This window comes from Nomascus leucogenys, chromosome 12 (assembly GCF_006542625.1).
Source record: "Nomascus leucogenys isolate Asia chromosome 12, Asia_NLE_v1, whole genome shotgun sequence".
Taxonomy (NCBI): Eukaryota; Metazoa; Chordata; class Mammalia; order Primates; family Hylobatidae; genus Nomascus; species Nomascus leucogenys.
Genome location: NC_044392.1, coordinates 61,550,609 through 61,575,547, shown reverse-complemented (window position 1 = coordinate 61,575,547; position 24,939 = coordinate 61,550,609). Strand labels below are relative to the sequence as shown.

Here is a 24,939-nt window from a genome sequence, read left to right as displayed (position 1 = left end):
ACAGTCACAAGTGAAATGACTGAGATTTGTTTCAAAATAATTCAGACCAGAAAGGAATTGGCAGAAGTATAGAAGAAACAAGGTTGGCCATTATTTGATCACTGTTAAAGCTGGGTGTTAAGTATACAGGGGTTCATTGTAATATTCTACTTTTATTATATATATTTGCTGTTTTTCTTAACAAAAAGGAAAAAATAATTATTAATAACATAATACTCACCTGCCTCGACTGCCAGTACTAGAAGTACTTGGGGGTCTCACAGGTGTGTGAGAATTGGATAAACCTAAAAAGTAGTAAGTCAAAATGAGTATCAATGCATGTAAGAATATTTGGAATTCTACCTACCAGTCACAGAACTCAAGATTATTATAACCCAGCTAAAAAATTATTGGAAATCAGACCTAGTCACAAAGTCAGGGATGCATGTGTAACCATTAGCAGACATCAATCAGTTTCTCTCAGCTGTGTCCAGACATCACCTCAGAATCCTCCTCAGGGCACCACTATCCATTCAACAAAACAGACCAAGAAAACATTATCTGCCATCCCTCAACAAGTTATTTGATAAAATATTCTACTTAGGTTCCCATTAATTATTTTCAGAAGTCCTGAAATAATTCTTATTAAACCTTAAAAATTATGTGATTTAAAAAATATGTTAATGTTGCATCTCATGGAAAATCCATATTTACATGTGAACTGTTCTTTCTCTAGAAAGAAGTAGGTGGTCTGTTTCAGTAAGAAAGAAATAACATTTAATTTACATAGAAAAATACATTCAATAACACTTCAAGACTGTTAACCTGTTTGGAGTTGCTTCAATCATGTATTCAAGAGTCCCAATTGAATCACTGAGTAATAGGGTTAACAAAACCACTGGGATTTTGGAAGAGAGCTACATATCATGGCTATTTTAATAGTTTTCAGCAAAATTTTTATTTTAAAATTACAGTTTGAAAATTAACCTGCCCTTCTTCAGCTCTTTTTTTTAAAATAATTTTTCAATGTTTCATTATTTTACAAAGTGTTTTAAAGTTGACTTGGAACCAAAGAACTCTTCAACTGACCCTCTGTGTTGTAAAATATAAGATTAAACCCATAAAAGACTGTGAATATACTAAGGGTTGAGTAATTTGGAGTTCCAAATAGTGTAGACTACAGATATACATTAATATGGCTTCAGTTACCGAAAGAGTACCAATAGTATTTGAACAAAAATAATTACAAAGAACAATCAAGAAAAAAATATGTTATTGTGTCAACTTGGCTAGGATATGACATCCAGCAGTTTGGCCAAACATCGGTATAGATGGTACTGTGAAGGCATTTTTTTTTTAGATGGGATTAATTAACATTTAAATAAGTTGACTTTGAGAAAAGTAGATTATCTTCCATAATGCAAGTGGGCCTCATACAATCAGGTAAAGCCCTTTTAAGAGAGAAGAGAAGACGGAGCCCTGTTCTCTCCCCTACCTCCTCATGCCCCAAAGAAGAAATTTTGTCTCAAGACTGTAACAATACTCTTACCTGGGTCTCCAGCCTGCCTGACCTCCCTGCCAACACCCACAATCACATGAGCCAATTCCTTAAAATAAATCTCTCTCAATCTCCTTTTCTCTCTTCAAGTAGATCTCCTACGTATTCTGTTTTTCTGGAGAATTCTGACTAAGACAGATACTGAGACATTTTTTTTAAGGTGTTAAAAAAATAAGGTAATACCCCTGTTTGCTTTACCTGATGATCCCGGAGAAAGGGCAGAGGGACCTGGAGAAGGATTCATGGTGCTTGTAGGCTGTGGGGGTAGGTGACTGCCTGAGATGTATCTACTTAGTAGATTATCTAAACTACTTGAGCCAGCATCTTCCAACTGAAGAGAAAGAAGATAAAGACAAATTTGCTTTGATTAAAGCAGAGAAGTTATTAATTTTATGTCACTGCTTATACTCAGTTTATTAATAAACTAACAGATTATCCAATATCAAGCTGAGCCTTATTATTGCTTCCTTAGGGTCCCCTGAGGGCCCACACAGTATAAAGTTTATGTGGATAAAACTGTATTATACAACAAACAACTAGGTGCTCAGAGCAAAACAAATCCTATATGTTCTATTATGAAAATAGCTGACATGCTCTGACACTTCTGCCGTTTCTCAAAATTGCTGCAGGACCTATTTATCAGTATTCTTGTCCCCAGTATCCCTCCATTTCAATGTCCACAATCATTCACTTAAATAGAAATGTAATTATGTTAGTACCCAGCTCTAAAACTCTGAAAAATTCTTACAGCCCACAGAAAGCCCTTAGCTTGACACATAAGGCCCCTTACTACATAAAAAAGGGCACAGTCAACAGTACATATGAGCCTTTCCCTTACTTAGAGGCAGTATGATAAAGCCAGAAGACCCATAACTATGATTCTGGGCTGGTTCTCAACCTGAACGTCAGTTACCTGTCTTTAAAACATGCCACCTATACTGCAGAACTCCTATGACTAAATGAGAAAATGTGTAAGAAAGAGTAAAAAAAAAAAGATTTAAGTATGAATATTACCTTAAATTTTACACTATTTCATAAAATAAATGGTCATATTCTTCTTTTATTTATTTTTGAGACAGGGTCTGGCTCTGCTGTCCAGGCTGAAGAGCAGTGCCATCATCTTGATTCACTGCAACCTCCACCTCCCAGGCTCAAGCCATGCCCTCCATTTCAGCCTCCTGAATAGCTAGGACTACAGGCATGTGCCACCACGCCTGGCTAATTTTTGTGTTTTTTTTTTTTTTTTTTTTTTTTGAGAGAGATGGGATACATTGCCCAGGTTGCTCTCCAACTCCTGAGCTCAAGCAGTCTGCACACCTCAGCTTCCCAAAGTACTGGGATTACAAACAAAACAAAACCCATGCCAGAGACATGAAGGGCTGAAGGTGAGAGTAGACAGTAGGTTAGTTGGAGGGAATCAAAGGACAATAGCAGTTGTGTTACCCTGTGGTCATAGCTGTTGGCCAAGGATGCACGTGTAAAGCTGTGACTACAGGTGAATCCCTAGCTGCAACTCAAGTCAACTGGAAGATCTGTTATGAGGGGGGAGTACCTAATATGGGCCAGACATGAAAATGGGGCTGCATCCCACCTAAAAACAGAAGGGGGAAGATGATTCAAAACTGACATGAAAATCCCATGTTACCTATTTCCACTCCTTTTTATACTCCTCACCTGCAATTTGTATCTTTTGCTAGAAAGATAACTCTAAGGGTAGAGGATGGACAGGTCAGGAAGAGGCAAACAGGAAATATATTAAAGGACATCCCTGTTGTCATTATAACCTCCAACAGGTAGGTGCTAACTGAAGCATTCACCTGTGGGTTTCACTAGACAAGGATAGTCACCATAAAGGTCTAACTGGAAAGACATTAATTCATTTATTCATTAAAGCAATGTTTTTTGAGCATCCCTGAATAAGTACATGGAAATATAAGTATTATATAAATAATTTTCATGATTTAAAAGTAAAAACACAGTCCAATAGGAAAATGAGCAAAGATACTTCCCTAAAGACAAAGATAGTTTACAGGGGAAATAAAAATAATCAATGAACATAAGAAAACCAATTTCACCAATCAAAGAAATGAAAATAAAATTAACAATAATATCATTTTAATCCATCACTGGAAAAGATGGAAGAATGAATAATTTACCTAGTATTGGGAAGACAATGCAAAAATGGGCATTTTCAAATATATAAGCTGGCACAATATTTTTTGTAGAGCAATTTGTTCAGTATCTATGTGAAATTTAAATGTGTAATTACTTTTGGCCAGTAATTATACTTCTACCAACTTCACTTACAGAAATATGTGTTTACAACTATATGCTCATTGTGCCTCAATGTAGCTTTTTACAAATGACATTAAGGTGTAAATGATGTACAATAAACTAAACATATTCAAAGTGTAGGATCTGATGTGAAAGTTTAATGCATTTTCACATAGTCTACAACTGGGAAACCAAAATCAAGAATAGTGGACAGATCTTATCTATCACCCCCAAGATTCCTCATGCCCCATGGTAATCAATCCCTCTCTCAAACAACCTGTCCTCAACCAACCACTCATCTGCTTTCTTCAGCTTTAGTTTTTTTTTCTAGTTTTATATAATTTGAATTATATACTGTATGCTTTTTTCATCTATTTTTTTCACTCAGTATAACTGAGATTTATCCTTGCTGTTGGATCAAGTTCATTCCTTTTCACTGTTAGTTACTATTCCATTATATGAACACACAATTTGTTTATCCATTTATCTGCAGGTGGACATTTGGGTTGTTTCCAGTTTTTGTCTTATTACAAACAAAGCTGCTAAAAACATTTGAGTACGAATCTTTGTATAGATATATTTCCTGTTTTATTTTGGCAAATAAAAGCAGAACGGCTGAATCATTATGACAGATACACGTTTAACTTTTAAAGAAACTGCTGAACTTTTTTCAAAGTGATTGTACCATTTTACAATCCCAACAGTGTTTGAAGGTTCTAGTTCCTCCACATTCTCACCGATACTTGCTATGGTTAATGTTAAGTCTATTTAATTTTAGCCACCCTAAGTCGTGGTACATCTCACTGTGATTTTAACTTGCATTTTCCTAATGACTAATGATGTTAACATCTTTTCACAAATGCAGCTTTGTTTTTAATAGTAACATATGAGAGATAAACCAAAAGTTCACCAACAGAGGGCTAAAAAACAGCCAATGAAATGGAATATCATATGGATTAAAACGCAAGAAAGCTCTAAGAACTGACATGAAAAAGTCCAAAAGCGGCTGGGCGCGGTGGCTCATGCCTGTAATCCCAGCACTTTAGGCGGCCGAGGTGAGCAGATCACCTGAGGTTGGGAGTTTGAGACCAGCCTGACCAAAATGAAGAAACCCCATCTCTATCAAAAATACAAAATTAGCTGTGCATGGTGGTGCACGCCTGTAATCCCAGCTACTTGGGAGATTGAGGCAGGAGAATCATTTGAATCTGGGAGGCAGAGGTTGAGGTGAGTCGAGATCGTGCCATTGCACATCAGCCTGGGCAACAAGAGTGAAACTCCATCTCAAGAAAAGAAAAAAGAAAAGAGAAAGTCCAAAAGCAAACATGTAAAAAAAAATGTAAAACTTGCAACACAGTATTTATAGCACTAGTTGTGTACATGTGGTATAATCTCATTTTCTGTTACTTAAAAAAATTACAGGATGGCCAGGTTGGCTCATATCTGTAATCACAACACTTTAGGATACCAAGGTAAGAGGATCACTTGAGACTAGGAGTTCAAAACCAGCCTGGTCAACTATTAGTAGCAAGACCCCATCTCTACAAAAGAAAAATTTAAAAATTAGCCAGGCATGGTAGCGTGTGCCAGTAGTCCCTGTTACTGGGGAGACTGAGACAGAAGGATCCCTTGAGCACCACTGCACTCCATGCACTCCAGCCTCAGTAAAACAGTGAGACCCTGTCTCAAAACAAAATAAACCAAAATAAATCACACACACACACACACACACACACACACACACACACGTTTTTAAATTCATGTTTGCATATTCCTAGGGAAAAATCTGAAAGAATGTACACCAATTGGTTATAGTGCTGGGATTTAGTTAGGTGAAAGAATGGGGTAGACAGCTATTTTTGTTTTTTTCCTTTTCCTTTTTTAAAAGCTACGATGGTTTTATATGGCTCATAAAGGCCTTTAAAAAGTAGGCAAATCTGATAGGTCATGTACACTGCTCCTACCCCACCAAAACCCTTCAAAAATGGTTTCTCATTGAGTTTAGGATAAAATCCAAAATCCTTTATGCAGCTTACGAAGGCCCTACCTGATCCAGTTTCCATTTTCCTCTACAGAACTAGGCCCTTCTCTCTTTCCTGTTCTTCACTGGCCTTTTTTCTGTTCTTCAAAAGTGCCCAGTTCCTTCAGACCTTGTGGGATTTGAAATTCTGCCCTTTTTCCTAATAAAATTTACTGCTGACATCTCCCTACTAACTCTTACCCAGCTTCCAGGTTTCAAAGCGGCTTTAACAACCCACTATGTTTTATTGGGTTCTCCTGGTATATACTCACCTTAGGTTGATGCCTTATAATTTCCCCTTTGAGTAATGCTATACAATTTATTATAGGTAGGGTTTTAAAAAATCTATAAATGTCTGCATTCTCCTGGCCTGTAAACTCTATGACAGCAGGTCTCTCTTATCCCTATTGTTCCTCAAGACAAGTACAAAGTACTCAACACACTTGGATGAATGTTTATAATTTTTCTATTAAGCATAATACGAAAGCATAATAGGGGTCCTTCCTCCCAAAGCTTACTTTTTAATAATGAGGGCTGGTGAAAAAGAAGAGGAAGAGAAAAATAATCATAACAACTAACATTTATTGAATACTTATATGTCAGACTTAATCTTACCAACATATCCATCCATGAGGTAGATTCTATTTTTTTTTTTTTTTTTTTGAGACACAGTCTCACTCTGTTGCCCAGGCTGGAGTGCAGTGGCACGATCACGGCTCACTGCAACCTTGATCCCCTGGGCTAAAGGGATCCTCCTGCCTCAGCTTCCCAAGCAACTAGGAATACAGGTCCACGCCAAGATGCCTGGCTCATTTTTAATTTTTTTTCTAGAGACTGGGTCTTGCTATGTTGCCCAAGCAAGTCTCAAACTCCTGGCCTCAAGTGTTCTTCCTATCTTGGCCTCCTCAAAGTGCTGGGACTATAGGCAGAGCCACTGCACCCAGGTTTAAGAGAGCTTAAAATAAAACAGTGACAAAGTCAGCATAAAAAAGAAAAATCACAAAATCTGACCTCAGATTTGAAATTATCATCTACAGTACACCTAACTGCTTTGAATCTCACACTCCTTTCATGCCCTTTGTTGCTTCAGCATACATAATTCCTACCTGGAATATCTGCCTTCTAACTAACCTTGACTAGCTAACACTTGCCTACTTATCTTTCAAGTCCAAATTTAAGATTATCTCATATAAAGTCTATTCTGACTTCCACAGGCAGATGTAGAATCTTCTGCCTCTATTCTTTCACTATCATCTATACACATCCATTTGTACCAATAAGCTCACTGTTTTGACCCTGTTTAGAAAACTGTCACCCGGCCAGGTGCGGTGGCTCACGCCTGTAATCCCAGCACTTTGGGAGGCTGAGGTGGGCAGGTCACCTGTGGTCAGGAGTTCGAGACCAGCCTGGCCAACATGGTGAAACCCCGTCTCTACTAAAAATCCAAAAAATTAGCCAGGCGGGGTGGTGCATGCCCGTAGTCCCAGCTACTCGGGAGGCTGAGGCAGAAGAACTGCTTGAGCCCAGGAGGCGGAGGCTGCAATGAGCCAAGACTGCGCCACTACACTCCAGCCTGAGCAATAGAGAAACACTCCATCTAAAAAAAAAAAAAAAAAAGCACAACAGCAACAAAAAAGAACAAAAGAAAACTGTCTCCCTATTACATAAGAAACTCCTTGAGGTCAAGGACCATTTCCGTTTGATCCTTGTATAATCAGTACCCAGGGTCTAATACATGGTAAGTTCTCAGATATTTGTTAAAGAAAATACACAAGTGCATTAATAGTGATCCATGTTTCCAGAAATTCTCTGGTGTTATGCACTATTGAAGACTTGGCCTTGAACCTAATAAAAGGATTCCATATTTAGGTGCTATTCTACCGATTATCAGGAAAATATTACATTTTATCAACAAACAGAAATGTTCTAAAACTGATTGAGATACATGTACTGTACCATAAGTGAAACACTAAATATACTACAAAACATTACGTTTTCCATTTACTATCTCCTATTACCTTCTTGCATAAATAAAATGTAAATGCTAAAATTCTTCATTTTAATATATTTCTTCTAGTTACCTAACTATATCACCATTAATACATCTGACTTAGTATAATCAAAAGCTATACAAATAATTCCTCATCTATTCTATTTTGGATAACAACTCACTTCTATCTTATTACTCCAGTTGTGCCTTTTCACACCCTCAAGCCATTGCATATACTATACTCTATCTTGACCAACAAATACATCTCATATCTACACACTAAAGTACAATTCAGTCCTTGAGGAAGTTTTTCTTGATTAGGCAAAAGAAAATTGAGACTTCATCTACATTTGAGTCTTAAACTTAGCTGTCTTGGCTATTTCACCAGCTTAAACTAATGCTAGGTTTTCTCCATGTGAATTCTTAATCTAGCCAAATTAAGTAGAAAAAGAGTTAAAAATAATCCATAAATGTGCTTGAATATGCTTCCTGTAAACCTGCAGAACAGTTACACAATTAAACCTCTTTTCTTTATAAATAGCAATGCAACAACAGCCTAGTACACTACGTTCATACTTGTATGAACTCATACATGAAAGCTCACAGCAGCATTATTCCTGACAGCCAGAGAAAAGCAAATGTTCAATGATGAACAAATGATATATGTATACAATGAAATATTATTCAGCCATAAAAAAATGAAATCCTAATACATGCTAAAACATGGATAGACCTGGAAAACATTATGCTAAGTAAAAGCAGCCAGACATCAAAGGCCAAATATAATTCCATTCATATGTGGAATGTCCATAGAGACAAAGTAGATTAGTGGTTTTCAGGGGCTGGAAGAGAAGGATATGAGTGACTGCTAATGAGTACCATTTCTTTTGAGGTGAAGAAAATATTCTTGAATTAGTGGTAATGGTTGTACAATCTTGTGAATGCACTACAAACCACTGAACTGTACATTTTTAGAGTGGATCTCATGGTATATGAATTGTATTTCAATAAAAAAGTAGATGATACTTGCCTCTCCCTTTGTAAGGTTCTTAAGAACTAGAACCAAGTCTTGTTTATCTTCTTATCCTCAATGCTTGAGGACTTTAGCATACAGTAAGTGCTTAGTAAAAACTGAATGACATTGTTATACTGTGCATACCTCTGGCCGCCCAAAGCTCTCAATACCATGTGTTTCCAGGCCTACAATCCCAAACTACCTCCCTGGTATTGTTATAGGTAGTGTGGAGAAAGAACTGGACTTAGTAGTCTGGACTTAAAACTCCACCTTTTCTTATTATTTATTTATTTTTCTTGAGATAGAGTTTCACTCTTGTTACCCAGGCTGGAGTGCAATGGCGCGATCTTGGCTCACCGCAACCTCCACCTCCCAGGTTCAAGCAATTCTCCTGCCTCAGCCTCCCAAATAGCTGGGATTACAGGCATGCGCCACCATGCCCTGCTAATTTTGTATTTTTAGTAGATGGGGTTTCTCCATATTGGTCAGGCTGGTCTCAAACTCCTGACCTCAGGTGATCTGCCCGCCTCAGCCTCCCAAAGTGCTGGGATTACAGGCGTGAGCCACTGCACCCAGCCTAAAATTCCAACTTTTCTATCTATCATGTGACTCTAGGAAAGTCACCAATGAAACTGCATTAGTTCGTTTTCACACTGCTATAAAGATACTACCGGAGACTGGGTAATTTATAAACAAAAGAGGTTTAAATTGACTCACAGTTCTCCATGGCTGGGGAAGCCCCAGGAAACCTACAATCATGGCAGAAGGCAAAGGGGAAGCAGGCACCTTCACAAGGCGGTAGGAGAGTGAGTGAGTGCAGAGGAAACTGCCACTTTAAAAACCATCAGATCTTGTGAGAACAGCATGAGAGAAACCACCCCCATGATCCAATCACTTCCTAACAGGTCCTTCCCTCGACAAAGTAGGGATTACAATTCGAGGTGAGATTTGGGTGAGGACACAGAGCCAAACTGTATCACCGCCTTTGCAAAAATTGTATCAGTGAAAGGGTCGGGGAGGTTCTGATATAGTCAACCTCCCTCTTCTTTGCCTTAAGCCTTCATGCTGACATTAATTATTCCTGGGCCTGAGACAAGCTGACTTTGGGAGACATTTATAGTTTACATAATAGCCCTTCCCCAAAACTGAACTGCCTTTGTAAAGTTAAAAAGAGACCACCAGGCTAGGAGGAGGAAAGGAGCCTGAATTCTGCTAAGGTGTTGACATAAAGGACTGCCAGCCATTACTCTGGAGGTCATAAGATAGACAACTTCCTTAATTACTCCTGCAGATAACATCACTATTGCTGAACCTAAGATTGTCCTTTTTAGATATCTTTTGAGGTTTCTCGCATGTCTGACACAGATAATGGCTCCACCTGGACCCAACAAGCCCTCCAACAAGCCCCCCTGTGGCCCCACCCAGAAGCAATTCAGCAATTAAGGGGGATTTTCCCATACCCCATGACTGCATTCTCCAACCAATAAGCAGCAAGCACCCATTGCCTTACTGCCCCCACCCCTTCCTCCAAACTACCTTTGAAAAACCCCTAAGCTGCCAGGCGCAGTGGCTCATGCCTGTAATCCTAGTACCTTGGGAGGCCGAGGTGGAGGTCAGGAGTTCAAGACCAGCCCGGTCAACATGATGAAACTCCGTCTCTACTAAAATACAAAAATTAGCCAGGCCTGGGGGCGTGTGCTTCCAGCTACTCAGGAGGCTGAGGCAGGAGAATAGCTTGAGCCTCAGAGGCAGAGGTTGCAGTGAGTCGAGATTGTGCCACTGTACTCCAGCCTGGACAACAGAGCTAGACACCATCTCAAAAAAAAAGAAAGAAAGAAAAAGAAAAACCCCTAAACTACAAGCCTTCAAAGAGACTGATTTGAGTAATAACTCCATCTCCTGCATAGCGTGGGTGGCCTCGCGTCAATTAAACTCTTTACTGCAATGCCATGGTCTCTGTGAATTGATTTTGTTTGTGTGGTGGGCACAATTAACTCACCAGGTGGTTATACGAACCTCTCTTACTCTTATCCATAAAACAGGGATATTACATATCAGGTGATTTTAAGCATTAAACTTATATATTGCCTGTGAAAGCGCTTCACAAACTATAAGCTGTTAACTTAGAAATGTTACTTTTTAATTTATATTTTAAAAGTTTCCACTCTGTATGGTCCAGTCCTCTCATCACCAATAAAACTACCATTCCTTCAGGCAAAAAAGACTTCTCCTAGTATTAGGGAAGCAATCAGGTTAAGAGAATTCACAGTATGTTAGTGATTTCTGAACAATTTTGTTAATAGTGCATTGTATTCAAAATTTTTGCTAAATGAGTAAATTATAGCTGCTCTTACAGGAGCAGGGGGATGGGTAATTATGTGAGCTGATGGATATGTTAATTTGTTTTACCATAGTAACCAGTTTACTATGTATATGTTTAACGTCATGGTGTTACCTTAAATATACACACTTACTTTAAATAAAATTAAAAAAATGTTTGAAGCTATAGAAATATCTTTTAAAACTCTTACATAGCCCACTAAAACCCACTAAAACAAAACATTAAACTGCAGCCACAGAAAGAATCAAGGGTGCTACTGTTACAATAGTTTCATTGCTCCTTGTTCCTATGGTGACCCCGGACTCCAAGATATGAAAGTAATGCATACAATGCATAAAATTAAATTCAGTATAACGCTGGCAGATTATATTTACGTTTTAAAAGAAAATGCTTTTAACTGAAACAAATTGGTAAAATTTCAGAAAGATCCAAAGGATACTTTTCTTCAGTTGAAAGGGACAAAAGGCCTCACTCAAAGGTCCTTCACATTCCATCTATTCCTCTTCTCCATCATTTCCCCCTCTCCATCATTTCCCCCTCTCAGTATAAGCCTCAAAGTGTCTACTATCTTGGCCTTCTAACCCCATCCTTTTCCCAGTCCAACTGACTACCCCTTTTAGATCTAACAGAAGAACAACAAAGATCTAACCACATTTTGGTCCTGGGTCTTCTCTCTGGCTCCAAACTCACACCAGGAGTGCATCATCTGAACAACGTTTGCCTGTAGCAGGTGTAGAAAGGGAGTAACTAGCCTTTTAGCAAAGGTGATATTAATCCTCCATTATTGTACTTCTGTTTAGATAGTCCCATAATTTGCTATTCATACAATCTTCAATTCCCCAGAACTTTAAAATATTGAAGAATGCTAGTTTTAGCTAAATAACTTTTCAAGACTCAAGTATTTATACTTAACTCTTTTTTGTTTAACTGGCAAATAACAATTGTGTTTACCTATGGTGTACAATGTAATGTTCTGATCTATGTTACGGAAAGATTGAATCAAGCTAATGAACATATCTAACCCCACCAACCCATCATTTTTTTGTGGTGAGAAACATTAAAAACCCATTTTGGAATTTTGAAATATATAATACACTATCGATCAACTGTTGTCACCATGCAATGCAAGAGATCACTAAAATTTATATCCAAAAGAACTGAAATTGTTACATCAGAGAAATTATCTGCACTCCCATGTTCACTTCAGCATTATCCACAATAGCCAAGATATGCAAGCAATCTAAGTGTCCATCAATGGATGAATGGATTTTTTTTAATGTGGTATACATATACAATGGAATATACTATACAGCCTCTAAAGAGAAGGAAATTCTGCCATCTTACAACAACATGAATGGAACCAAAGGACATTATGCTATGTATAATAAGCCAGGCACCAAAAGACAAATGCTGACTAATCTCACTTACATGTGAAATCTAAAAATGTCCATCTCATAGAAACAGAGAATAGAAAGATGGTTAACTGGAGGCTAGAGGAGGGGGTGGGCGGGGAATGCGGAAAGAGAGGATGTTGATGAAAGTTTCACTTAGACTGAATGGAGACTTTTAGTGATTTAGACTTTACTCTTTAGAAATTTCAAGGAAATGTTGATCCTGAATTAAAAAAAAAAACCTCTGAAATAAATACTCTAACTCTGTAATTAGCATTAAGTTTAATGAAGCCTCATTCAACTTAAATACAAACCTGTATGGGTGGAATATCTGGCAGCGATGGAAGGTTTTCTGGATTGGTAACTGAGGGGATTAGCTCTATTGCTGTAACAGACGGGCTGGTGGGACCTCGGTTTGCATTTGCCATAGTTGCTGTAGTAGGGCTCGTTGGGTTGATTGTGGTGTTGTGTACCGATACTACGGGAAAGGGTCCAGCATGCCCTGGGTTTGAGTGCTAATAAGAAAGAAGACATTATCATTACTTGATCTGCCAGAATTGCTGAATATAAACTATACCTTTATAATTTTTAGTTTAGGAAGGAAACAGAAGAAACAAAGAAGTGGGCCCTTTCAAACTTATTCAGGAGAAGAACAATTCAAACTCAGCCTTTTCATTTTTCTATTCATTTTTGAGTAGTATCTAGGGAAAGGCAGGCTTGTCAATAATTTCCCAACACATCAGCCTGGTGATATGATCTTATTTCAGTAGAAGGAAGTATGTAACAGAGGATCTGTAAACCTCCAAATTTTCAAACACCAGGGTAAGAGAACTACCATTCAGTCATTATTCCTCTTCGACCCTTAGTCATTTTTCTCATAAAAACGATTATATAATGCAGCTTGATGTGGTAGAAAGAACAATGAATTTACAGAAAAGAAAAATGGCATCAAGTCCTGACTCTAATACTGTGTGACCTTAGACAAATCACATAATCTCAGTCATTTAGAAATGTGGGTAACAATACCTCACTTGTTTCATTGTGAGGGCTGTTATGAGGATCATTTAAGACAATATACAAGAAAATCTTAAGAAAACGAATTCTACAAATACAAATAAATCATTTGAAATATTTAAAAACTAAAAATGCTTAATAACATCCAGTGATTGCTGTAGAGGTATACCCAAAGTCTAAGGAAAATGAAAATGTTCTGAGATGATTCATTAGTCTGATTATGTAGCTTCTGCGCTCTGACAAGGTGTGCTTGGCCCCTAGAAATACCTGAAGGCCTTCCATGAACTAAGGGGCACATGATTATGTGAAAAGTGTGAAGGAAATAAATGTTCAGATCCTCAACCTTTTGTATGTGCTCTTTAAAAAGGAAAAAAAAAAATCTGATTTGCCTGAGAATGTGCCATGCTCTGCTGGATCTCCTTTTCCACCACTTTCGCAAATGCCCTTCCCCGACCCTTGACAAAAGAACACCACACCTTTGACCATTCCTAAATCTTATTCTAGGCACACTGCACCAGGAAGGAAAAAAAAAACCTGTAGAAATAATCAAAGGTACAATTGGAAATAATGATGTTGGGTGTCTGACTCCAAAACCTGGGTAACAAACCTTCAAATGGGTTCGAATATTTGATGATTAACAAAAATGAAGTTGTCACTGACAAAAAGTTTTTAAATAGTTTTGATAGATTGTTTTCTCAGCTTATAATCTAGAAAAAATTCAAAGAATTGAGGGACATTACTATAATAAAATTCTTTTAATTCCCAAATACATAATTGTGTAAACACGTTTCCTGAGCATTACATAAAAACAAATCCCAAAAAAACTAGTAATAAAAACCAATGTTGAATTCCGACTTATTTTAAAAATAAGTAACAGCATACAAACATACATAACCAAAAGCAGGAGGTGAAAAGTCTCCATCTAGCTCAAAGAAACGTATATCCAAAAGAGTTCTGTATCTTCTAATAGTCTTAAACCATGTAAATACACCCATTTTGTTTCAACAATTGTGGCGATATAACGATAATTCGGTCCACAGAAAAAGTTTCAAATCTTAATAATAACCCTATTGTCACTGGAAATTTAACAATTTATTACAACAAACATTTTTTCCTGCAGAAATTTACAATAGGCTAATCTATATCTATCAAATAAAACTATCTTACGGTAAGATAAAAAGAAATAGAAGTGAAATTCAAGTCCAAGGAGAGCTTGCTAGGGTATTTGGAATTCCAGTGGATTCATTTAAAATAATGTAAAGGTTTTTTAACTTTATAGCATCAATATTTACAATATGCTATAAAGTATAGCTTTTGAAACTATTTAAACTTAAACCTATAATGTAAATTTTAAATGAAAGCCTTCAAATGTGAGTATATATTTTTTCTTTTTCTTTTTTTTTTTTTTAAATAGAAACGGGGCCTTGCTATGTTGCCCAGGCTGGTCACGAACTCCTGGGCTCAAGCAATCCTCCTGCCTCGGCCTCCCAAAATGCTGGGATTACAGGCGTGAGCCACCACTCCCAGCCAAGAAGCGCATTATTTTAAAAAGCTCTTTTTGGGCATATATGGACCAAAAAGTTGAAGGACCACTGTTCTAGGACAGTGTTTCTCCAACTTTAGTATGCAGATTGACCTGAGAGACTTAGTACAAATTTAAATATTACTGAGTACTCCCCACCTAGAAATTCTGATTCAGTGGTTATTCTGACAAGGTCGCCCACCCCACCAAAGCTGACTGGTGATTCTGATGGTCTTTAAAACATGTTTTGAGAAACATCATTCTAAGAGTTAAAAAATAAACTCTGTTATCTTATAACTAGAAATCCTATGAAAAAGTGGCCTCACTGTATACTCATATCTCCCATATAAACATAACTAGGCAAAGTTTATAAAACATGTCTCTAAGTACACTTATTAAAGCGTATCTACATCCTAAAAGGAACAATATCTGAGTAGAGAAAAAGGTAAAAAAAAAAAAAAAATACATATAGTTAGCTCTATTACTCTTAAAGTCCTTCTTATATATTAGGATCAAAAAGCCACATTAAAAGAGCAGAGCAGCATTTTCAGGAAACTAAGGTTCTTGCTATTTTATCACTGTTTTTTGTGATTGTGGGTAAAATCACCAGCTCATTAGATTTTTTTCACTTCTGCGAATTGAATGGGTTAACTACATCAGGGTTTCTTAACCCATAGTATATGATGCACTTAAAGCATTTTTTAAAAGCTCTTAAAATTAAATACAAAATCTCATGTGTATATTTATTTTCCTGGGACAAGAGGATATACAGCATTAATCAAATTCTCAAACACATCAATGACCTGCTCCCAAAAAGTGATTAAGAAAATGGTGTCTTTTAATTTTAAAATTGTAGGATTCTTACAAATGTAACTCTAGGCATACTTGTCTTTGGAGGTGTGGCTGCATCATGGAATATTGAGGGCCGCTGTGCCTGGGTATCCCTGGTATTCTGGCAGCATTCTGAGCCAGTCTCATCTGATGGGCTTGAAAAGCTCCACAGTTGATGTTGCCTCTTTGCATTGTTTGCACACTGATCAATCGAGGAGGCTACAAAAAGTAGAAATTGCAATTTATGTAATAATTTTAAAATAAATTTATCTCAATTATAAAATGTAATCATAAAAATAATTCAGTTAAGATAAAACAGTATAAAGTAAAAAGTATAAATAATTCTTATCGCTAGCTCCAATCCCCAGAGGACTGGTAATGACCAGTTTGTGTATCACTCCCTAATTTCCCTTGTCTCTCTCTCTCTTTCCCCTTCCCTCTCTTTTTCTCTGTGTGTGTGTTTAAAGCGTATCAACATTAACGTATCCCAGCCTGGAGTAATAGTTTTGATAGGGATGGCAGTGGAGACAGCAAAAGACACACAGGTATAGGAATGATTTGAACAAATGCTTAAGGAACATATCAGATCCTAGGCAGAAACAGTCTGGTCCTTTGGTCCACACAATTATACGTGGAAAACAAAAAAGATTTGATGTGAAAGGATGAGAACTTACATCCTTCCAGAGTATTAGTGAATTAATTCTGTTTCCCAAGACAATTTACTTACTGCCTTTCTTTACAGCTCCCTTACATCACCATCATAACTACAGCAAATATTTAAACTCTGACTTTTGAACTCTGCTCAAAGTCTTGCTAGTAACTTTGAAATGTGTAATTTATATAGGAAAAAGTGTAGTGTTGAAGGCTTCATAATTTCTATCAATAATATAGTAACAATACTTACCTGTTGTTGTAACATCTGAGGGGCTGCTTGTCTAGGATGCTGTTGTGTTGTTGTTGTTGTAGTTGGTACAGGTGCTGGTGGTTGCTGCATCCTCATCTGTTGCAACTGCTGATGTTTCTGTGCATATACTTGTTGTTGCATGTGCTGGAGTCGAAGCTGTGCTAAGTTAATCTGTCCAGGGGTTTTACTAATGTGGTTTGTCCCTGGAGGAACTTGCCCAACTACAACATTAGGAGTATAACCAGGAGCTGGTTTACTCTCTATTACTAGATTACCTGAAAAATTTAAAAAATGAGAATTTGCATATAATCAACTAAATCATCTACTTTGTTGAGTAATCACCATGTTTTCCTCTCTCCTCTGACAACTATCAGCACCTCAAAGCTCCAACAGTACAGCAGGGAATGGAGTCAGTTTAAAGATGATGATGATCAGAAACTTAATACATTCCAAAGCTGAATAAATGACTTTTGGCTATTCAGAAAAATATATTCTCTGTCCTTATTCTTTTTTACATAGACATACAGAAAATTAAGACACTAAAAGAGATATCTATTAGAAGAGGCCTATCTATCTAATCAATCTAAATCAATTCTCCCATGACAAGACTTACTCAAGGATACTCAAGATTGCTAATACTGTTTCCATCAGCCTTTGAATTGCCAAAATATGCAAGGCAGAGCATTACAATGTCACGAAATCGTCTTCTGTGGAAATACTGAATGCTTTAAACAACTTATATCTTTAGACGTGATGGTTTTCCTTGCTTTTTATAGAGCCATTGCTTTCTAGCGATAGAAGCCAAATTTCAGGATGATGTGATTTAAGGCACAGGTTGACAGGCTTTCTCTGTAATGGGCTATAGAGTAAATATTTTATGCTTAGCAGGCCACATAAGATCTGTCTCACAGCCCTTGGTTTTTGTTTGCTTTTACAACCAGTTGAAAATGTAAAAACCATTCTTAGTTACTATGTCACATAAAAACAGCTGGCTGATGTCAGAACTAAGGCTATAGCTAAATTTGAATATAATTTTTTTTCTTTTATGCAAAGATTACTTTTTTTTTTTTTAAACACAAGGGCAACTAGCCTCTGCTTTTACAATTCCCACTGTTTAGGACTTAACTGTTCTGAAAGTGAGTTTACTCAATTTGTAAATAGCTCTCTAATTGCTAGGAAGTTTGTGTCATGTGTTTTAACTGAGCTCTCTGTAACTTTCATCTGTGGTCTTTAGGTCCACACTATGCTGTAACAAAAGCAAAATCCATTTCTCTTCCAAGTGAAAAGAGCTAGTCTTATCTTTCAAACACTCCTCAGGACCTAACTACTGGACACATTAGCATCCTAAAAGTCCGTCACTAATGTACAATTTGGCTTAATTAAACAACTAAACATCTATGAAATTATTCCAGACAATGAATCATTTGCTAAGATTTCTATACGCAACAGTCAATATAAATTTAAAAGATGGAGGGTCGGGGGACTAGAAACAGTACACATTAAAAAACAATATACAGAGTGGACTCTCAACTTTCTTAAGATGTAATAACAGCCACACAAAACCACAGCTAAAGTGAGTTTCCAATGAATAACAACATATTTTTACATAAAATGTAAAACATAAGTAGTTTTATATTTTAAAGTTAAAAATTTTATCTAAATTTGCTTTAAGTATTTTCTCCTTCTAATTCAGTGTTCCAAGTTATATTCATAAAACTCATTATTTCTCACCTAAATTGACTACATTCTTTGCCCAGAAGGTGGGATCACAATGGAAACGTATTGCTCCATTAGCAGCAGGGACAGGATCACACCGTGCTTTCAAAATATGACGCAACTGGAAAGTAATCTTAAAGGGAAAAAAATCCACATTAGTCTCAAAATTAAATATCAATTGGGAAAACATAAGATAAAGACATTAAGAAACAAAGCACATATATTCCCACAGTGTCAGCCTCAGATTAGGCAGCATCAACATTTAAATTAGCAATCAAATCAAAGGTACATACTTGAATTTCTGCCATTTTGGGTAATAAAGTGCACTAAGATACTAGGTATCTTCAAAAGAGTACATACTATATAATTCCACTTATATGAAATTCTAAAAAATGATAGAAATCAGATTAGTGGCTGCCTAGTGGAATGAGGAAACTCTGGGGGGTGATGGAAGTTTTCTGTATCTTGATGTGGTGGTGGCTACATTTGCCAAAATTAAAATGTATACTTTAAACAGGTGCAGTTCACTGAATATATATCTTAATAAAGTCCATTAAAGAAAAATAAAAACAGTATGTGTCTCACCAGTCGCTTGCTGTATAGTAGTGCTGTGCTGCTGCCACTTGCAATTGCCCAATTTGTGAAGTTCATAACATGCTTCACCTGCCGCGAAAGGCCTGTGATGTCATTCTGCTGCTGTAGTAACTTCATCTGTCTTTCCTTTGTAACATTCTGAAACAGAACAAGAGCTTCGCTGTAGAATTCTGTATGAAAAAAAATCAACCCCAAATTTCTAATGCAAATGGGCACAATACCTATACTTCCTTTAAAAATGGGCTAAGTGAATAAGCTCCATGATTATTTAGCAAGCCTATCATCAATCAGAGGAAAAGCCACTAACAAAAGTGGGACTAAAACTTGGTTCTCTAAGCTAAAAAGGATATTCCACATATAGAAATTAATGTTAATGTCACTTTTCTACCAACATGTCTGTTAAAAATAGTGTCTTCCTATTAGATTAATCTAATGTATGGTATTTATAGCATAAGGAGCTAACTTTAGAAATAAACTTATATAATCTTAATATACTTTAAAGGCCAAAAAAATTTTGTGTCACCAGTGCCACCTCCTGGTATGGCATGAGAATGAAGTTAAAATCTCTCTTAAATATACAAGACAAAATGAAAAAGATAACTTCCAGAATTCTAAGAGTAGAATTAGGGAAACTTTTGTTATGACAGAACTTCATAGAGAACAAAGAAGTAAGGACTGACCAAACTGCAAAAACCAATTTCAGAGAAACACTGCAAAGGAAAAATAAACTGCTTTATGGAAACTAAAATCACCCCAGGAGGGATGGGTAATGTCCTACATACTTTTGACATTCAGCATGCTAAACAACTCATCTACTATTTTCTTAAGAACTTTCTCCCAAAAAATGACTCAAGTTGGTTTTTCTGGACAATATTTTTCCTAAGGAAAGAAGTTGTTCATTTTATAATGTAAATCAATGGATAAGAGTATTCAACTGACAGAAGTTTGGTTTACTACATTTCTTTTATAAAGCTTAGGAAAAAGTTTCTTCTACAAAGTGTAAGAACATATTACACTAGAAAACATCTATTTTAAAATTATCATCATGTTAGTAGTATGTGGCGTATTTATCATTAGGTATGTGTATACACTTTAGCCTTAAGAGGCTTTTTTTTTTTTTTTTTAACAGAGTCTCACTCTGTCCCCCAGGCTGGAGTGCAGTGGTACAATCTTGGTTCACTGCAAACTCCGCTTCCCAGGCTCAAGGGATCTTAAGAAGCATCTTTTAATTCAGAAACTCTTGAAATGGTTTTACAAATACTACTTTAGACATACAGCTCAAATGTATTACAGTAAGTTTAAGTGTATCAAAAATAGTCACTAAGTGCTCTCTATTCACATGGGTCCTTTTGGGGGAAAAAAACCTATTAGGGTTAAATGCAACAGACTGGTGTACAGTAGGAAAAGGGACCCACGACTTTTAACAACCTGCACAAGAGCACTTTTTTTTTTGAGACAGAGTCTCGCTCTGTCGCCCAGGCTGGAGTGCAGAGGTGCAATCTTGCCTCACTGCAACCTCCACCTCCTGGGTTCAAGCAATTCTCCTGCCTCAGCCTCCTGAGTAGCTGGGATTACAGGCATACACCACCATGCCTGGCTAATTTTTGTATTTTTTTTTTTAGTAGAGATGGGGTTTCACCATGTTGGCCAATGGTCTCGAACTCCTGACATTGTGATCCACCCACCTCAGCCTCCCAAAGTGCTGGGATTACAGGTGTGAGCCACCGCACCCGGCCAAGAGTACTTTTAATCTCACAAATCGTGTTTCACTGGAAAGATGTATTCCATTCAGAGATAACATTCTAATGACATCATTTCATTTTTATGTAACTATGCACCTAATATTTTTAAAGGGTGCTATGAAGAGATAGGACAGAAAAAAAAAAAACTATTGACAATTTGAGGTTAATGGAAGTAATCAAATAAATCATTTCATTATTACTATTCAATGGTGCAGAAAAAATAATCCCCATATCATCTGAGCCTAGTTAAGAGCATGAAATTTTCAATCAGGAAACATTTCTCTTTCTGAAACTTCAATTTCCCAAAAAACTCATATTTGAAATTTGCTAAAAATAAATCAAATGGGCAGTGGAGACTTTGATTAAAAATTCAGATTTCATGACCTGACTAGATTTTCATCTAGAAACTTACACCTACAAATTAACTTCAAAATATGCAATATAAATACCTAATATCACAAAATTTTCACTAAGTTTAAGGTTTATAAATTTCAAAATGAGCAGCATTTTCTGCAAAACTACGGAAATATTTTAAAAATAAGGTAAAACACAAATGACTCAAGCAGAAGCCTAACATGCATCTATATGGAAAAGTTAAATTGAGGCCCCATCTTAAGGGGGTGGGGAAGAAATGTGGTGGGACTACTTTGCCTTTATGTACATCGCATTTTAGTAACATTTCTTTTTTCTTTTTCTTTTTTTCATTTTGGAGACAGAGTCGCACTCTGTTGCCCAGGCTGGAGTGCAGGACACAATCACAGCTCATTGCAGCCTTGACCTCCCGGGCTCAGTCGATCCTCCCACCTCAGTTTCCTGAGTAGCTGTGACTACTGGTGCATGCCACCACCCTGGCTAATTTTTGCATTTTTTGTAGAGGCAGGTTTTGCCGTGTTGCCTGGGCTGGTCTGGAACCCGGGGCTCAAGAGATGTGTCTGCCGTGGGCTCCCAAAGTGTTGGGATTACAGGTGTAAGTCACCATACCCAGTCTTAGTAACAATTGTTTGATTTCTAAGAGGACATCACTATTTCCTAAGGTATACAGCTAAAGGCAGTGTTATTAAATTGGGCCGCAAAGTAACTAACTAGAAAAGGTCTCTTTTCTAAAAGTAAATTTTAAAAACCTTATTTTAAGTTTTACTTTATTTCCATACCCCCCAACCCATCTAAAATAGTTTTCAATAAACATTAAAAACAGCTAAAGAGCAAGAGAAGCAGTTTTTGTTTTATTTTGGCTTTGAACCATACCTCTAGCTGCTGTAAGAGAGATTTTCCTTTCTTATTAATTTCATTGATAAGGGTGAAAATGGCCACTTTAATTTCCTGTTCTACTCGTTTGTTAGTCTCATTTACTTCTTTTATCCTGAATAAGAGAAATGCATCATTAGGTTATCAACTTATCCTAGGTCTCTGAATCATCAACTGTTACAGAAATTCATCCAACTGGGCACTTAACCGAGTAATTAAAATGAAAACTTTGTCAAAATGCACAACTCATGTTTCAGCAGACCTGACCAATTTGGTCCAAACAAGTTATGTATATAGACAAATAATGAAACTAATATTTAGTAATTTTAAATTATGCTCATAAAGGACAGTTTATTAAGCTGGATGGCAATCTCCTTAAGTAACTATGACATGAATGTGATGCGCAAACACCAGTGACTTCTGGTCAGTGTCAAATGCGGCACATTGGTTCTGTTTAACCTTGACGCTTTCCAAGAACAATGTGCAAAAGGACCATGTTACAAGCAATAATTATCTTTTGAAAGGATAATAGTTAAACGTAGAAGCATTTATTTTCATTTATAACTTAGCCACTTCAAACGTGGGTTCTGATACACTCCCTTCAAAATTACTCTTAAAATAATTTCCTTTTGTATACAGTAAAGGGCATAAAACATTTTCAATCCATTTTTAAGAATAGCTTTAGATGTTTTATAAGTAGGTGTAAGCACTCAAAGCAGTTATGGAAGTTTTAGGTGCAAATATGAAGTGGCTGATACTTTGGTATTTACAAAACAGGAAGTGGAGAATCCCACCAATATAAATATATAAAATGTCAACCACCAACCATAAGACATAGCCTTCAATTTTTATACGTTCTACTTCTGTAAAAACTATAACCCATGCTTTCAGCTCCTAAACTGCCTTTCATTTGCCAAGTTCAAATTTAGTAACTTTAATACACTCCAAGAAATAATGTAGTTTTTTTCCTTCTCTGTACATCATTTGGCACTTACTTGAAAATTTTGAGTTCTGTCCTTATCTTACTAAGGTGAGTGGAAGATATTTTTAATATATAAAGGTACTAATAACTAGTGATAAGAAATACAGGTTTCAAATATAAAATGACTGGGCCAAAGATAGAAATCACTAAGCATGCTGAAAACAGAGAGTAGTTAGCCTCAGTCAGACTCCTATTGGTCTTAATTAAGTCTACTGTATGTCCAATTTTGAAGAAAAAAATGTACATTAAAAAATAATGGAGATAGGTCAGTGAAAAATGTGTCTAAAAGGGGAAGTTATCAGAGATTTTAATACTGTTTTTTTAAAAACTTTCTACAGATGAAATCAATCTCCTCAACCCTGTGCAATCTTGTAACAGGTAAACCTCTTGCTCTACTTTTGTATACAGATTCTGGAACACGTGTACAAAATATATTTAAAAAATACTTATACAATGTACACACAAAACATCTGTATAAAAATATGAAACTGCCATATGAATCAACTCACTATATTTCCTTTGAGACACCCATCTATCATTTCTGAGAAACAGTCTTCTCCAAATCAACCAGATCACCAGTTTAACCTAAAACAACTGAACATTTCCAAAAACAAAAAGTGAGTGTGAGTGTGTGTGTGTGTGTGTGTGTGTGTGTGTACAATCTACAAGCTCTGAGGAGCCTTTCATTTTCTTTTGGTATTACTTAAGATAAAAAGTAAAAAGTTCTGGCCGGGCACAGTGGCTCAGGCTTATAATCCCAGCACTTTGGGAGGCCGAGGCGGGCGGATCACGAGGTCAGGAGATCAAGACCATCCTGGCTAACACGGTGAAACCCCGGCTCTACTAAAAATACAAAAAATTAGCCAGGCATGGTGGTGGGCGCCTGTAGTCCCAGCTACTCGGGAGGCTGAGGCAGGAGAATGGCGTGAACCCAGAAGGCGGAGCTTGCAGTGAGCCGAGATTGTGCCACTGCACTCCAACCTGGGCGACAGAGTGAGACTCCGTCTCAAAAAAAAAAAAAAAAACTTCTACCATGTGTAAAGTACTATTTTCATTCATTCATTCATTCAATTATTTAATACTTTTGAGCATCTACTATGTGTCATTTTAATCATAATGAACTTTAATATCATTAGAAGTTCTAATATTTTTGAGTCTATAAACACATATTAACCTTATTCATACCCCCAAGAATTAAAGTTTTAATTATGCCAGCTCAAAGTGTTTGTCTTTTTGGTGTAAGAGTCATAACTTTGTTAATCTGCTCTCTTATGGAACCTACTCTCACTTATCAATAAATTTACTTAGAAATATACCAAAGTAGAATACTTTTTAAATAATAAATGGTGATGATAATTATAAATACAATAGCAACAGCTAAAATCTAAGTGCTTACTATGTGCCAGAAACTGTATCATGTATTCATCTTAAAATGCTACTCATAAGAGAAGCACTGTTTTCAATGAAATGGGGAAATAATTTGTCCACCCGTGATACTCTCTTCTCTATACTGTATCTTCCACACAATCTCCACTTTAAATTTTATAAGTCAACTCTCTCCATATTAATTTCTTTGTTTCCACATTTAAGGTTTAACACAGACTAGAGTCTTATTAAAAGAGACAAAGATGTGTCCTAAAAGGTTATACAAAAGTTTGGTCAATTAAATTTTGTTTAATTGACAAATACTATAATCCCAAATTCATACCATTTCCCCCTCAAAAAAATGTTTTCTTTATATGCTTCATATAGTAGAAAAACAGATTTAAACTGGACCACTTCTCTTTAGTAATTCTTAAAATTATGGTTTTAAGGCAACAA

General features: G+C 36.6%; 1 protein-coding gene across 4 annotated transcripts in view; it reads right to left on the bottom strand.

Annotated features, from left to right (window-relative positions):
* TRIM33 (tripartite motif containing 33) overlaps nt 1-24,939 on the bottom strand; it is a 124,118-nt gene that overhangs the window by 15,648 nt on the left and 83,531 nt on the right. For 2 of the 4 annotated variants that reach the window (XM_012500551.2, XM_030824795.1), the window contains exons 6-14: nt 22,137-22,251; nt 19,141-19,287; nt 18,571-18,688; nt 16,840-17,114; nt 15,990-16,154; nt 12,883-13,083; nt 11,827-11,898; nt 1,736-1,868; nt 221-284 (exon numbers count right to left, since the gene is read on the bottom strand). In XM_012500551.2, the coding sequence (XP_012356005.2) occupies nt 221-284; nt 1,736-1,868; nt 11,827-11,898; nt 12,883-13,083; nt 15,990-16,154; nt 16,840-17,114; nt 18,571-18,688; nt 19,141-19,287; nt 22,137-22,251 (1,290 nt within the window). The remainder of the gene's footprint in view (nt 1-220; nt 285-1,735; nt 1,869-11,826; nt 11,899-12,882; nt 13,084-15,989; nt 16,155-16,839; nt 17,115-18,570; nt 18,689-19,140; nt 19,288-22,136; nt 22,252-24,939) is intronic. The other 2 variants (XM_030824796.1, XM_030824797.1) reach the window with 1 other exon arrangement.